The 12,555-nt window shown below is 44.1% G+C and overlaps 1 protein-coding gene across 1 annotated transcript; it reads right to left on the bottom strand.

Moving 5' to 3' along the window:
- Positions 1-6,327: 6,327 nt before the first annotated feature.
- Positions 6,328-10,013, bottom strand: ENPP5 (ectonucleotide pyrophosphatase/phosphodiesterase 5 (putative)). The gene is made up of 3 exons (XM_009864515.1): positions 9,197-10,013; positions 8,038-8,214; positions 6,328-6,680 (listed from the first exon to the last, which is right to left on the bottom strand). The coding sequence occupies exons 1-3, from the start codon at positions 10,011-10,013 to the stop codon at positions 6,328-6,330; spliced, it is 1,347 nt and encodes a 448-aa protein (XP_009862817.1).
- Between the last annotated feature and the right edge of the window lie 2,542 nt (positions 10,014-12,555).

The following is a 12,555-nucleotide window of genomic DNA, read 5'->3' as shown; positions in this document are numbered from 1 at the left end:
GGTGTGTTGTTTTTCTGGTGCTGCTGAGACCACGGGAAGTGTTCCCCTCTCACCTGCTGCTTCCCATGCCCTTGTAGGAAGGGAGAAAGAAGAAGCGCCGGCGCAGAGGCAAGAAGGCAGATGCCAGAGGTGAGCAGCCCCTGAGCGAGGGCACTTGCCCTGCAAAGACAACTCCTGTGTGCCCCATGTGGGGATGCCCCATCTGCTCACTCTGTCCCTTCTGCCTGCAGGCTTTGTCTTCCCGGAGCCTTTACAGCCCTCGAAGACCTCCACCCAGTAAGTGGATCCCTGCCTCCTTGGGGCACAAAAGCCCCCTCCAGTATCCACCTAACAAGAGAGGTCCCTCTAACGCTGCCTTCTGCCCCTCTGGAGCAGCCCCGTCTGCCCAGAATGGGATGGCACGTATGAAGCAGTCTGCCAGCTGAAAAGAGACTTCGATGTCTTAGAGAGGTACCTGGACAGGTGAGGCCACGGAAGAAGAGGATGGGGACAGGGATAGAAGCAGGGCTGGGGGCAACCACTTGGGGAGGACATAGGGAGATAAATCTGCGGGCTCAAAAGGTGAACGATGATGCCCTTGTGGAAGGACTGTCCTCCATGGTGCAGAGCTGACCATGCCCACCGCTTTTCCTGGGGCAGAGGGAGATGCTGTGGCTGGCCTGGGTCACAAGCTGGCTGGGACCCCAGGGCAATGATGCTGTCTCCTCCTGCTTCGGGCCAGGAGGGTGAGCCTCAGCGTGTTTGGGAGGGCTGGGCTCAGCCGTTCCCTGCTCCTCTTTGTCACACAGGCTCAGCTGTGAGACACCCGAGGGTAGCGATGACTCCTGGACCACCATCACAACGACCACCCTTGGCACTTCTCCACAAGAATCTGTCATCAGTCTTGTGGATGAGGCAAATCTCCAGATCCAGCAGAGTGCTCCCGAAGTTCACCAAGAACCCAAACTGCCAGCTAATAGGAATGTAAGTTCACATGGTTTCTGCACTTCAGTTGGCCCAACGCCTCAGAGCCCAGAAAAACATGATGTGGTGGTGGTTCCCCTTACGTATGGCCTGCCCTTCCTGGATGAGGCCGTCAGAAGCGAACTGGAGCATCACATTGAGAAACTAAAGAGGCAGAGACGCTACGGGCTGCACCAGAGGATCCTCAACTGCGAGAAGAGCTTTGAAAGGGTCACCTTGCAATGAAAAGCCTCTCAGCCTTTCCCTCCCCAGAGGCACCCGGTCCGGTCCGGTCCTGCCCACCCCCTTCCAGCACGGGAACGGGCACATTGGGACCAGAGAGTTGGCAGGACAGAGCCCAGACTGCAAGAAGGGTCCCCAGAGCTTGTGGACACCCGCCTGCTGGGGATGGAGGCTCCAGTCCACACCGGGCAAGCATGATGGGGGAAGAGCTGGCAGCGGCATGGCCAGCACAGAGACCCTGGCAGGCACGGATGAGGAGGAGCAGCACCCTGGGACACAAGAGGATGTGCCTGGTCCAGACAGAGCAGATGTTGCTGCAAAGCAGCCAACATTTCCTGGTCCTGAATGACCTAAGATTGTTGATTTCCTGAGGTCACAGAGCTAATTGAAAGGAGAATACATGATACAAATCATGATAAAGGAGAATAAATGATACCCTCTGGGAAACGGTCCTCAGGGATAACGGAACAGCGTCCAGCAGGATACAGACTGAGCAAGCAGCACAGCAGATCCCCTCCAGGCCCTACCAGGAGCAGAAACTCTTCCAATAAGCAGGGGTCTCTTGATTTGAGCTCACAGAAGTCTCTTCTCACCCATGAAGGAGCAGCATCTCCATCCCCTGCCCGCTTCTCACCTCCCATTGCATGGTCAAAGGGGGCAACTACTGTGGAGAGGACCGCAATGGTCTTCAACCATGTGCCTGAAGATTGGGACCCGGGCCTTGCCTTAGGCTCCCAGAAGCAGCAGGGGCTGCCTGGCTTCCTGGAGGCTTCTGGGCTGGACTGGCTCCAGAGCAGTTCCCGACTGCAGGGACCGTCTGCTCAGTTCCCTTACGCTCTGTTTAAATCTCCCACCATTGCTCTGACAATGCCCAGGCCCCATGAGCACCTCCCGTGAAAGAAGCGAACACCCAACAACTTAAATCAGTGTTCAACATTGGCTAGACCAATATCCTAGCAAAGTAACTACCCAAGAGGTACCTGCAAGTACTCCTAAGCAATAAAGGAAACACATTTCAGCCTAAATGCTGAGATTCCCTTTCATTTTCTACAAAGCTTCATTTTACCCTCCTCAGACAAGAGTCTCACAGTGCAATACAGAACAATGACATGGAGAAGAATTCTCATGTTTATATTCCCTGTCTACTTTGAGTATTACTGTTCTCAAACCCTTTGTCAGGGGAAACCTACTGCTCTTCTCTTTAGGAATGTTTGGGCAGGTAAGCCCAAACTTCAGAAAATTAAGGGTCACTTTGGCTGATGGTAGAACTACATGTGCCACAATTTAAAAAAAGTGGGAGTTTAACGAACACCTCTGAGATAAATGGATTGTAATTTTTACATCTGCCATAAGCACTGCCACGAAATTGCTGCAGTCTATTGAAGCAACATGTTCCAAATTCAAAAAAGTATGCAACTGACACAGCTACAAGGTGAGGGTTACAGCATCTCCAATTTTCACTGTTATTTGCTTAACCAAGTCTGCAGATCTTTCTTTAAATACACACTACGCTGCAAATAAGCAAGAAAAGGTGGTCTCAGCGCAGCAATTTGCTTTCTGCCATCCGATTTTTCGAAGGTGGCTACAGAAGCGATTAGTAACAATTTAGAGGTTTAGGTTTTCTACTCTGACTTCCCCGGCCTCTGTAGAAACCACTGTAGAGATCATTACTGCTTTCATCTTGAAAAGCCCCTGCAGCGTTCACTTTTAGCTGGCATCAGCAAATTAAGACAAACTTCATGGTCAGCTGCACTAAGAATCAGCTTTATGGCACACGGCACACCTAACCCAGACACTTCCCTTCAGTGTTTTCTTAAGAAAACATCAACGTAGGAAAACACGGCAGGGCACAGAACAGTAACAGCAGAATTGCAGAGATGAGTCAGATTAAATTACACAAGGCTTCATACATATTGTCCACATTTAAGGTCTCTCTTCCAACAGATCTGCTAGTTTCCTGCCTTCCTAAAGCTGCTATGACAGCCAGGCTTTCAGAACGTGCCTTCAAGTTGAAATATTTCATTGCCTTCCCTCTCAAGCATCCACTGCACCCAGCTGTGGTCTCTGGAAACTTTCCACATCTGTTTGCGAGACAGCTTAGTGCTGAGTGTCCCTGCCACCACAGAGGACTCCAACAGATTCCTTCTGACCTGACAGCTCACAACGTGGCACTGCAGAGTCATCACTGCGGCAGCGAGGAATCAGCCAATTTCTGAACTCGCTTGGATGTTATTCATTAAGTCTGGAATTAAGTTCAGCAACATGCGTTTTGTACTTTGGTTAGTCAGCTTGCTGCAGCTCCTTGCTAGTCTGCTTGTATTAGTTACTCGCACCATTAGTTTGACAGAGCACATCCAAGGCCAATGTTTCCATCTTTGCTCTCCGCTAGGTGCTGTGGATAAAGCAATAAATTGCACTTACAGAGATACCAGACTGAGTACTTGTGTGAATTTTTAAAGTTTCTTTCTCCTTCAGGCACTCTACTCAGAAGCAAAGTGCAGAAAAATACTAAACTCCCACAGAAAGGGGGAAAAAAAATCAGCTTTTAAACAAGTCTGACAACTGGACAGCTTTTCTCACTTTGTACAATGTTTTTTCATAAAAACCTTAGTCAGCTGCTTCTCAGCTCCCGTTTAAGTGTGCTCATCAAAAAACCCACAACTGCAACAGCAAGTTTATTGCCCCACGCAAAAGAATCAGAGTAATATATATTTTGCTGACTCAGAATTAATAATTTTCCCTTACAGAGACTTGCCTCTGGAGGAACAAACTCCAGCCTTATACCTTTTTTCATATTAAAGTGTGCTCTTTCAGATTCAGAAGTACATATCGCTTAAGATTTATGTTCCTTAAATTGCATGTCTAACCCTACTCATCACATTCTGAGGTCCACCCAGACATATCATGTAAAACACAAGACACCAAACCAAACTCAAACAAGAGAAGCATCTCCAGTAACAGATTAGATGTAGCACCCAGGGACAAGCTTGACAGCACTCTGAAACCGGCTTGTACGTGCATGTTCCTTAACTGATCCATCTGCCTCAGTCTGAAAAAAAACCTCTTATCATAGAATTATCAAAGAATCCATTTGGATATACAGGTGTTGTGCTCAGACATGTCTTTAAACTGCCAGCCACATGGAATTTGTAGAAATTATAATTTAGTCCAGTGGACAGGAAACACTAGAAAAACAAAAGAGCTACGTTTACCTAAAATCATAAAGATCTATATTTACAATAATAATAATAATTTAAAAATTAAGCAGTTTCATGCTGATTGCTAAAGGCAATAACACCTAGATCCATGCTTTGGGGCTACAATTAATACAGTAGTTTAAAGAAAGAAGTTTAACTCCACGACACTTAGCACCATATGACCTATCTTAATAATAATGCTGGTTTCTGCAGAATTTAGTCCACCAAATTATCTGTAATGGTGATCCATGCAAATGCTTCCTTGGGTAGGGAAGATAAAAAACCGGAAGCCTGGCCCCATTTGCTGACTTGTTGGAATGTAAAAGATTTTAAAAAAACCTTTGAAAGAAAAAAAATTAAAAGGGTGGGGGGGGGAAATTAAATCACCATGCAATAGTCCATGAAATGCACCTCAATTGGTGTTACTTCCCTAAAGTAGCTCAGACTGAGGTACCATGGTGGCTCAGACCCCATGTGGGGCCGTGCTGTGATGTCAGTACCAGCCATTGTGTTCTGGCTTAATTACAAAATGCAGTGAGCTGGGAGCACCTGGGACTTCCTGATCTCACCTAACAAGGCAGTGAGGTAAAGAGAGACGGTGCTTTCCTGTTCTAGATAGGAGTACGCTGAGCTGGGGCAATCAGGCATTCCCCTGACCCCACCCAAATCCCCTGATTGCCTCAGAATGTACCGAAACTCCTCCTGCCTAGATGACAGCTCACTTTGACGAGTGCCAAGACTGCCTAGCGAGAGTTAATGGTCACAGTGAAGAAGTACTGACTGCAACCCGGTAAATCCTGATCCCAAGTAAGCCCTGTTGGAGCTCTCTGGGATCACCGAGGGCCATTTCTTGGCATCTCCCCCCGAGCTGGGACGCCTCGCAGGGCAGACTTGGCCTGCCCGCTGGTAAGGCTGACAAAGGGAAAGACCATCTGCTTGCAAAAGACGATGAAGGAAAAGGTAACTTACTGTAATCTGCAGAAAAGGAAATATCTTAGTTACAGGTTAACCTCTGTATCCGTGTGTGTGTGTGATTTGATCGGAGAGCTTTGTTGGACCACTGCCTAAATCACTACCTTGATTATAAATGATCATTGATTGTTGACTGAATAATTATTGCTATAAAATCACACATCTCGTCTTATAATTCACCAGAACAGTATTAATTTATTTTAAAGTTATATAGAACCCATAATGCCACGTTAAATCAATACCACGAAAATCCCCGTACCTAAATCCTCTTGCGAAATAAGCCGTTGACCAAGTCTGGAATTAAGACTGGATCTAGCTGCACCTAGACTCCTCTTTGAGAAGGAATTTAGAGAACAAGGGGGCCCACTCTGAACCTTGTGACTCAACAGGAGTGCCTCCCTTACTCCTTCCTTTCCCACCTTCTGTGTAAAATCATTCTAGTCAAACCCCAAGTCGATTTGCCTTTGTATATTTTTCCTATGTAGTAACAGAATAAACCTTACAATCAAACTTTGTTGTGCTTTTACAAACTCATATTAAAATCACTTTTTCTAATATCTAATGGTGATTCTTTAAACAATTTAAAATTCTCCTACATGACAAATCGATGTCATTGGCAGGATCCTAAATCAGGATTTCACTAGTGATTTAAGTAACTCGAAATACTCACCTGCAGCAAGTATTCAAGGTCTATTATCACTACATGTCTACATACAAGTGCAGCTTTCCAGGTTTACCTAGAATATTTTCAACACCTGAAAGATAACTGGTTGTAGGGCAGAACAGAAACATGCTCTTTCTCTGCATACCTAGTATGTACATCCTCCAGTGTGCCAATGGATTAGCATCCGTTTCCTTCTATTCCACGTATTTATGCTGATCCATCTCTATTAATTTTTTTTTTTTAGTAGAAGTTGAATTTCAAGTATCAAACAGGAAATAATAGCAAGTGCTAGTAATTTTACAACAGCAGCTAGGCAACTTCAGTATATTGCATCTGCATGGTACTTGCTCGGATGAGGATAAAATGCTTGACAAAAACAGCACTAAAACTCATCACAAGACAGCTGCCCAGAAAGACTCCTAAAACTGTAGCGTAAATGCCTGTTCTGAAGGCTACAGGAACTTCTTCAGCAAGTATATCTCTCACAGCGTTGAGGGAACCGTTGTTTGGCAGTGGGTTAATACCAAGTAGATGGCACAATAAGGGGTACAAGTCTGTCGCATTCATGACTTCTTTGGTGGCGTTCTTTCTGAAAGCGGGCCCAAATGCCAAAAAAATTGGATGCATTTCTGGCAAGATGTTGTCATATCCATGATTACCAACTAAAAGACAGAGAAAGGTCAACATTCTGAAGTTGCAAAATAAGCATTGAACCTTCTCCTAGAATAAACAGAATGCAGAACATGAACAGCCATCATTTATTATTGCAGGGGTTTAGAAGAATTTTGATCAACAGCACAAACGTCTCCTAGCAAATGCCAAATCTCACAACTATAGAAAGAAGATGCCTTAAAAAAAATAATGGAGAGCACTATTTTAAAAAAAAAAGAGGAAATTAAAAAAGAAATGGGTATGCACACATGGCAGTAACAGCACTTGTCAATGCATGCTGTTCTACATGAGTCTCCTTGATTTTCCTCAAGGAAAAACTCGCAACATTTCAACTGGATCAAATCTTTTAGGAAAAAAACCCAACCCTATAGAGACAGACTGTCTGACTCATACTAGCAGAGAGAACTTAAGCTCTGACTGCTTTGACACTTTGTCTGATTTGTTTTTACAGATTTTACTAGTAGATCTCCAGTTTCCCTTCCTTACAGGGACACTAAAATCTCTGAACAAGTAAATAAATATGCAGGCACAGAAAGCTGCTCTCATCAGCTATCAACAACTGAAAAACTTGTTAAGTCTTGTAAGTAATGCTCTTCAGCTTCATAATCAGCAACAAACCTTAAAAGGTTTTCCAGTAAGAAACTTAGAACTGATCGTATGACACGTCGTCATACGATCGTATGACAGTTTACTGTCTCCATTCTACTTGTAATAAATCTCAAAGCCCCAAGGTGAGAAACTTAAAAGTGGTTGGTTTTTTCCCTCCAAATTACCTAGAATGCATCTCATAAGACAAGAGAAAATCACTGGTGTACAGTAACACAATTTTCAAAGACTCTCTAGCAATAGAACAAGGTTACTATAAGTGTAGGCATCCACAGAAGTTGAGGACTTTCTGTAAACATTCTTGTATTTCCAACCCAACCCTTCTCCAGTAAGTAGTACAACAGCACAAAATAAAACAACACTACCCATGTTCTACTCAATAAGTTCAGTTACCACTTTTTTCTTTTTTTTTTTAAGCACTCAGGAAGTACTTTTCACTTTTCAAGATCTCACAAGAAGACCTCAAGTATGTGGCCAATAAAACACGTGAATTATCTAAATAAGTGTAACTTTTAGAAACACTAATTCCCCCTCCCCTAATAGGAGGGTGCATCCCACCCCATCAGGAAAAAAATTACTAACTCTACACACTTAGCTTCAGAGTTTTCCTTCCCAATCTTAAGAAAAGTAAAATAAAAATTAACATTGGTTGAGACTGGGAGAGAAAGCACTATGTAAGGTCTCTGACTAGGAGGATATAGCAAAACACTATATACAAAACTGTAGAGACAGAATACTTACATCGAAAACCATCAGACTTGTTCTGTACAATTTCCCATCCTTTATCAGCCACTGCTAAGACTGGCTGAATTCTACTGTTGTGTTTGTAGTGTAATCTGTCTGGAATCTGCTCCTTTTTATAGGCAGTCATGTTGGGATGAGCATTGGCCAAAGCTTCATACACTTCATCCTGTCTGCCTTCAAACAAAAAAAATGAAAGAAAAAACTTAAAACATATCGGTAAGTTTACTGAACTCATCAGTACTTGAAATACAACCAAAGGAAGAGGGCAAAATGCACTTCCCAAAAGCTAATTATAGCTGTAAGAGACAACAGTGGATTAGAGTGCACACAGAAGCTGCTGTGAGAAATCCAGAGCATCGTTCACAGTAAAATCCCATTTGGCATCAGACTTCCCAGCCTATTCCCAAGCAGTAAGTGCCTTGCTGATCTCAGAAAATCCCTATTTCACAGCTATCAGAATGTAAGCTTCTCATGAGAAAGAGCTTGAAGGTGTTCAGTTCACAGAATCACAGAATATTAGGGGTTGGAAGGGACCTCAAAAGATCATCTAGTCCAGCCCCCCTGCCAGAGCAGGATCACCTACAGTAAATTGCACAGGAACGCATCCAGGCAGGTTTTGAATGTCTCCAAAGAAGTTAAGTCTCATGGAAAAGAAACCAGCTCCTTCTAGCTCCATGCAAAGGAAAAAAACTAAAGCAAACTACAATAGCTGGCAGCTAATCAGATAGCAAACATACGCTTTGTTTTTATCAAAGGTCCCCATCTGGTTTCAGTTCACTGTTCGAGTTAAGACATCTAATTCTTCCACTACGGCTTTAGCATCTTGATGAAAGGCAAGATATGTAACATTCAGTTGTTATCTATCTAGAGCACCATTCATCCTTGATAAAGCCATTAGATTATCTTACTGTTCCTAAAGACTAAAGGATATTGGGCACTATTAGTCTACAACAGGCAGATCGGGTCATTTTTCAGAAAGTTAATCCAGCCTTTTGAGAGAGCAAGAACAAAGCAGTGATCCTGCCAGTACTCCCTGCTCAAGGCTGATGCCCTACTGGCATCAGTGCTGCTACCACCACTTCAGTTAATGAACAAAGTCTACAGAGTTTCAATACTCAAGTGTTTTTTGCAGAGAATCTACTGCTGTAGCTCCTACCTTCTTTTGGCAAAATAGCGACTGCAGGAGAATGGTCAATGACTTCATAGAGCTCTCTATTCACATACTTGTCAAGCTCAATGAGCCTTTCTGGAGAGGACTGTGACATCCCATGATCACTTGTGACTATGACATTTATCACATCCCACAGCTTTGCTTTCTTCAGTTCAGACATGAGATATCCCAGCTTTTGGTCAATATTGGTAATTACCGGTCCCATAAGTGGGTTTTCTGGGCCCAGAATATGGCCCATCTCATCAGGCTGTTCCCAGTAGAGAAGACCAAAGTTTATGGGTTCTTCGGATGTAAACCAGGCAATAAGCTTAGCAACTCTGTCTTCAAAGGAAACAGATTCATTGTAGGGCATGTAATATGTAGGGAAGACTCCGTGGATTTTCACATCTGTTCCAGGCCACATAGCTGCTCCAGTTTTATGTCCTTCCCCCTGGTTTGTTACCCATATTGGGCTGGCTTGTTCCCAGAACTTGGAGTTGTGGATATCCATTGTGTTCAGAGAGAAAGTTTCATTCAGAATAGGATCGTACATCTCATTTGCAACTATACCGTGGCTCTCTGCATAGAGACCAGTCACCATCGTATAATGATTAGGATACGTTTTCGTTAAAAACACGTTAGTGACCTGTTTGACATGAACACCATTCTCCATGGCGTAATGAAAATTGGGAGTTGAGACTTTGTAGATGTAATCCCACCGAAATCCATCAAAAGATACCAGCAACACCCTGGGATGGGCTGGCTGGAGAGGCACTGCACTTGAAACAAATAGTAAGAAACTTGCTTTCCAGTAACAGTTCATGGCTATTCTGGAAGGTATCCCTGCCTCCTTCTGAGGCAACACAGCATCTGTTGAGCAGAGACAGAAGATTTATTGGTGTTAACCTATTTGTCAAAGCAGTAACTTTAAATAGCTAAAATATTCCTTCTGTATTCATACAGCTTGCCCTACTGACACTGAGCACTCCAAACACAGGAATGAGGCCTTTTACCCATCAGTTATATTGATATCCCAGTTTGAGAGACTGGAAGTGAGACACTAAAATTTTCTGAATGAAACACAGTTTGCAAACAACTTCTTTACTGAACACCACTGCCTAACTTCTTCTTTTTTTCCTTCCTGCTCCCAGCACACAGGAACTCCTGCAATTTTGCAAGTTGACAATCATTTTCTGTACTCAAAGTTCTAAAAGGTCCATCCCCATCAGACCTTTATAACCATCATGAAAATCTCTGCAGCATTACTTCTCTTCTGCACAAGTGTGGCACAGGCACACTAACATCACGTGGCGGAGCAGTGGATGAGAGCACTGAAACTGGAGGGCTCTGCACCTGCACAGCTCCCGCCAGGGAGGCGGAACAATCTAGAAATGATCACAGCTTCTCAGCCCAGACACTCAGTACAGGATTACAAAATGTGCCACTTTCTAGTTGTAAAACTAGCAAATAAGCTTTGAATTTCACATACAGCAGTATATCCATTAAAAGATTGTGTGGCTCGAGAGGTATCCGATCAAAAGTCAGACAAAGAGCAGGCACATTATTTTCCCAACATTTTCATAGAATCACAGAATGGTTTGGGTTGGAGGGGACCTTAAAGATCATCTTATTCCAACCTCCCCGCCATGGGTAGGGACACCTCCCACTAGCTTAGGTTGCTCAAAGCCCCATCCAACTCGGTTATGGACACTTCCAGGGCCTGGGCTTCCACAACTTCCCTTTTTATAGTATCTCTAATCTGATCATACCTTCCCTACTCAACTGAGCTCCTACTGATCAATTGATTCTGATGCTTTACTACCAGAAGTCACTTCTAGCATACAGACAGCTTTACAAACAAGAGTATACGCAAGTCATGGGAGTTAGCGTGTGGTTTACATTCTTTTAATTAACCACTTATGTCTCTGAACGGATTGGTAAGAAGTGGGTGAAAGATTCAGTGGTACAAGCGTGAGCTACTGAAAATACATCATCTTTCAAGCAAGCACCGTCCGTCCTTTCCAGTCAGATACCCCTGCTGCCTGAGCATGAAGTATGGAAGACACAAGAAATGTAAATCCAAATCCCTGCCCTGCACTACATGGTGGTGACCGCCGCGCAGTCGACCCTGAAGCATCGCTTCCTGGATAAACATTCAGCACTAACTCTGATTACATGACTCAAGGATATTGACTACTCCTGGCTGTGACTGACCTTCCTTATTTAATAGCATGACAAAATATATGTTTTATCTGGTTGTACTCCCCTGTCTCAGTTTCCCTCTGCCCTTCCCAAACGCTTTCCTGTTCAAAATTGAGTTATCTAGTTCAAAGCAAGATCCCTGTAAGAACACTCACGTGGGATTTTCCCATCTGTAACTGATCTAAAATTTCATGCTAATATTCCCCGCTTCTTCCTCAACAGCATCATTTAACCACAAGACGAGATACTGTTCAATCCAATTCTGCATGTGGATCACACTGATACTCCACAGTTTCCTTTAGGTTCCCATTTTTCAGAAATATTCCGGAACAAGTCACTATTGAAATTCAGCTGGAAAACGGTGACTGTGTAACCAATAAATCTATATTAACACCCAGAGTACATAAATATTGTAGTTAATATAAAAAGTTGTAGCACAAAAAGCACCCAAGTACCACTACAACAATGGAATAGGATTTGTCATTTTGGTAGAACACAAGGTATCTTCCACTGGAAATCTCCCTACTCCAATTCCCCAGATCAACGTCTCATCTATTTTCACACCGGAAAAACAGCAGAAGTACTGTTGACTCGCACGTACTCAAATGTTGCTCTGTACTTGTGCATTTTCCCAAATTAAAATCCTGGCCCGAGGTCCTGCTAAGCGCCAACTGACTCTTCAGAGGCATAATTCCCCTTTCAGCAAACACCACGGACACAAAGCCTACAACACCACTCAGTTTCATTCCATGTCGCACTTCTTTGATATAAATCTGAACAAAGAAAGGGAGAACGTGCCGTTGTGCCCATCGGAATCCCCTCTGCCCGGCACTGAGTCATCAGTTCCCCGCGCCGGGGGGCGACAAGTACGAATTTAAGTGAATTTTGGAGAATTCCGGGTTTTACACCGTTAATGCGTGTTATCAGTAAGTGATAAATCTATTTTTTTCAAGGCCTTCCTATACTCGTCTTCACTGGATACACCCTGAGCACATCTACCAACCCAGGTCCCTCCACAAACCCAGCCCCGCAGAGCACAGCGGGCTCTGGGCGGGACGAAGGTACCCGGCTGCGGACAGACAGACGGACAGACTGATAGAGAGACGGACAGCGGGACAGGGAAGTGCCCGGGGGGCTGCCCAGCGGCCAGAGCTCAGCCCCGA

This window comes from Apaloderma vittatum, unplaced genomic scaffold (genome assembly GCF_000703405.1).
Source record: "Apaloderma vittatum isolate BGI_N311 unplaced genomic scaffold, ASM70340v1 scaffold13052, whole genome shotgun sequence".
Taxonomy (NCBI): domain Eukaryota; kingdom Metazoa; phylum Chordata; class Aves; order Trogoniformes; family Trogonidae; genus Apaloderma; species Apaloderma vittatum.
The sequence above is the reverse complement of the archived record's forward strand: the minus strand, read 5'-3'. Positions and strand labels throughout refer to the sequence as shown.